General features: G+C 53.5%; 1 protein-coding gene across 1 annotated transcript; it reads left to right on the top strand.

The window, feature by feature from the left end:
• The first annotated feature begins 1054 nt into the window (after positions 1–1054).
• On the top strand, positions 1055–1800 carry LOC119270126. The gene has a single exon (XM_037552099.1). The coding sequence runs from the start codon at positions 1156–1158 to the stop codon at positions 1585–1587; it is 432 nt and encodes a 143-aa protein (XP_037407996.1). The 5' UTR covers positions 1055–1155; the 3' UTR covers positions 1588–1800.
• Positions 1801–4061: the final 2261 nt, after the last annotated feature.

The raw sequence follows: 4061 nt of genomic DNA, 5'->3' as shown, positions 1-4061 counted from the left end.
ATCCCGGTGCGGGTAGATAGACCAAAGCTGACTGAGCCAGTTCGGTCTTCGCCGCCGCCCGACTGGTTCACCCTTTCAGTGGATGGCTCTTTCTCCTCGGAGGACGGGCCCGACGAAGCGGGTATGATCCTTCGTGACAACAATGGTGGTGTTACTTTTGCTACTTGTCACCTGCTCTTCGTTTGCAACTAGTAATGCGAGAGGGAATGACCTTAATTGGAAATTCAATGCTCTAATCTCCTTATTTTGGTACAACCTGACTCAGTGGGCGCTCTCTCTTCGCCGTTAAATTCTTTCCTCGTCAAATCGTCTTATGGTCTCTTGTTAGAGGAGATTACGTTGCTTATGTTGCAGCGAGGGCCACCAGTTATTCTATACTATATCTTGTATCAGCAGACTGTAATCCTATTATTTTGGAATAAATCTCTTTTGCCAAATAAGATACCGCATTAACATTTCTCAAAAAGATGCACCGCAAAGATTTGGCATGTGGGGCCGGCCAGCTCTCGCAGCTTCCCCACCTCCCCGTCGCCGCAGCCCGCACGTCGGCTGACGCTTCCCGTTCCGTCCGCCATCATTTTTCCGTTCCTCGGGACGACGCGGTGAGGTGCCCCGCAACAGTTCTCCGCCGGAAAGCCCCGCAGCCACACAGAAACGCCTCCTCCGCCGCCGCGTGGGCCAACCTGTCAGGGAACGGATAACGCCCAATCAACCAGACGATGCGGCCATGACTCGGCCGAGGACGCGTGCAGCTTTTCTTTTCTCTTCTTTACCCTATCCGGAGCGCCCATCATCGCCGCGACCCAACGGAATGCCCAAAACGGCATTCGCTCTCGTCCCACTCGCTGACGGCGGGCCGGGGCACGTCCTGGTCCCGCATGTCTGCGTCCAAACAGGCCGCGGGGCCGCAGTTTGTTGGTTCGTTAGGTGCCGTGCGTGGACTGTGATGCTGACCGGGCCCCAACTGGATACCGGAGGAGCGGGGCCCGCGCGAACGACTGGGACGTGGGGCATATATACGCCCTTTTTCCGCCGGCGATTCCCATTCCTTTTCCTCTCGTCTCCAGCTCCTCCTTCCTTCCTCGCGCGCTCTCCTCCTCTCCTCGTGCGCTCGTGTTCACCAAGATCAGCCAAACGGCCACGCGAGAGCTCGCCATGGAGCAGGCCGGCGGCAAGGGCGACGACGACTCGCGGCTGATGCGCGACCTCTGCACGCTGCTCGTCACCATCATCGCCCCCGTCGCGGCGGCGTCCTCGACGGATCCGCCCCCGAGGCCCGTGGCGCGGCGCCCGCGGGGCAGCATGTCGCCGGCGGGCGCGGCGTCGATGCTGCTGGGCGCGTCGATGGCGCTGATGCTGTGCGGGTCCGTGACGTTCGCCATCGGCTTCCTCCTCATGCCGTGGGTCGCCGGCGTCGCGCTGCTCTTCGGATTCGCCGGCGTCATCTCCACCCTCTCCTCCGGCCTCCTCCCCTCGTCCTCCTCCTCCTCCAAGGAGCAACGGTTGCGGACGCCGACGCAAGGGCGTGTCCGCGTCTCTGCTCCTCCGATGAGCTCTGTTCCGGATAAGCTCGTGGCATGGCGTTGAGCTGTTCTTGAAATTTAGTAGTTCATTAATTAATTAGGGCGGGGTTAGGATGGTAATTCCTGTGTAAAAAAGCTTCCCTTTTGCTGTTGTTGTACGTTTCCAGTCGCAAGAGATGCTGATGATTTAGTACTACCGGCACAAGCAACATTTGTTATATGTGTTGATTGTTTCGTATCGAGAATTCTGTGCACGGATGGCAACGTGCTTCGCTCCTCTGCTTCGTCAGACCAGAAAACTGAGACGTCTCTCCGGTGCACGTATATATCTCTGTCTGCGTCGATCTCGTAATTTCTGCAGTGTGTACTACTTTGCCACGGCAACTATGTGTGTTTTGTCGTGGTGAGACGTGAGAGAGGTGTGCAAGTACAAGCATGGCTTGAGATGCACCGGTCGTCGGGGCTAACTGAAGCCTGAAGGCCATGTGAATGTTGGGTGTGCGCTTTACCTGATCGGGTTGGGCGATTACGTGTTAAAGTGCTTGGAAGCAACGAGCAGCTCAACTCTTGTGGTTGTTGTCAATGATTAGGGGGGATTTCACTTTCACGCCCGAGCTCTCTCCGTTGCTGTAGCACCAATCAGTGTCTACGTTCGGGACCTGTTTCAGCTGCCATTCCGTGCTCCTGAACTGTCTTGTTCATCATCGAAGTTTCAGCACGCCTGACTCACGGACCCGCAGGCAGCGACTCCCACAGCAACCATGCTGCCCAGCGGCCCGCACGGCCCAAACGACCCAACCCACGCGTCAGTGGGACGGAGTGGGCCAACTAAAGCCACGCCACGACACTACTTCAGGCGACTCACATGGAAGGAGGAGCATCCAGTGGATCAGACGGCAACGGCGGCATCAGCTACCCCTACCCTAATTCCGCACTCGCATGAACCCTAGTTCTTTCATTCATGTAATTCTCTTGTACTCGAATCAAACCAAAGATTGAGATAGTTGTTGTAATAGAGATTCTCGGTTTATGCCTAACACCAGGTATCAGAGACCAGTCCACCTCCCTTCCACCGCAACACACTGGCCCAAATCATCGAGACACGGCGTGTGCGGCAGGCGCGATCGCAGCTAGCCGCCATGGACCCATCGATCAAAGCCTTCTTCGAGCGCCTCGACACCATCATGAAGGCCCAGTCCAAGGCAATCACGGTGATCCAAGAATCTACGACCAAAATCGACGAGCTCATCGCGGGGCAGCCCGATCTGGGTGGTGTGATGGCGGCGCTCCAACTAGTGCAACCGCCACCTACCAAAGAAAGCGAGGAGAATCGGGCGCTTGTATCAAGTATCAAGCCACGCGCCTCCAGCAACGACCGGCACCCACCTCCGGGCTGGGCCTGACTAGTGAGCCACGACACCTTCAACCTTTCACGTGGGCCATTGGTGGTGTTATTCTAGACGCCGATGCCCCCCCCCCCCACGGCAACGGGTTAATACAATTCCGTGGCAGCTTCTCATTCTTCCTTGTCTCCATTCGCACACACGAGCCAGCTCCTCTCTGGCCTGGGTCAAACTCATCCATCCATCTTGTTCCCACAATTTACGGGCGACAATCCTAATCTGTGGAAGACCCTGTGCGAGCAGTATTTTCAGATGTTTGAGATTTTGCCATCATTTTGGGTTCCGATGGCTACTCTGAATTTTTAGGGTTCAGCCTCTGTTTGGTTACAGTGAATTCAAAAATGCCTCGTTGATTTTGATTGAGGTACACTCATATCTATGAAAGAAGAATTTAGATAAATCTAACTATATTATGAAACATATGGATCCAAATTAGCCCCTTACGAGATAGTGCATAAACTAGGGTTTAAGTTTCTGTCACTCTCGCGGCCCATCATCTACTTACTACTCTCCAATGCCTTCCTCTAGGCCCAAGCATGGTGAAGTGTCATGTAGTCAACTTTCACACGACACCACTAGAAGAAGAGCAACATACACATCATCAAAATATTGAACGAACACTAACTTCACATGATTATTTCTAACAAGACTTCTCCCATGTCCTCAAGAGCAAACAAAACTACTCACAAATCATATTCATGTTCATGATCATAGGATAATAATATGTGAACATACGATCTTCCACCAAATAAATCAACTAGCATCAACTACAAGATGTAATCAACATTAGCTATAAGCAAACCATAGGTACCAATCTGAGGTTTTGGGATAAAGATTGGATCCAAGAGATGAACTAGGGTTTGAGATGAGATGGCGTTGGTGAATATGTTGATGGAGATGAGTCCACTCACAATGAGAGGAGCGTTGGTGATGACGAAGGCTTCGTTTTCCCCCTCTCGGAAGGAAGTATGCCCAGCGGAATTGCTTCGCCGGAGAGCAAAAGTGCTCCTGCCCAGGTTCCTCCTTGAGAAGGCGGCTCTTTGTCCCTAAAGTCTTCTTTTTTCTAGGGAAAATGGTTTCATATAGGAGAAAGAGGGCCACCGAGGCCTGCTGGTGGGCCCAAAAGCTCACATGG

The sequence above is a fragment of the Triticum dicoccoides genome, chromosome 3A (genome assembly GCF_002162155.2).
Source record: "Triticum dicoccoides isolate Atlit2015 ecotype Zavitan chromosome 3A, WEW_v2.0, whole genome shotgun sequence".
Taxonomy (NCBI): Eukaryota; Viridiplantae; Streptophyta; class Magnoliopsida; order Poales; family Poaceae; genus Triticum; species Triticum dicoccoides.
The sequence above is the reverse complement of the archived record's forward strand: the minus strand, read 5'-3'. Positions and strand labels throughout refer to the sequence as shown.

Excerpts from the sequence above, each read along its gene's own strand:
- LOC119270126 (XM_037552099.1), top strand. The coding sequence starts at position 1,156 with ATGGAGCAGGCCGGCGGCAAGGGCGACGACGACTCGCGGCTGATGCGC.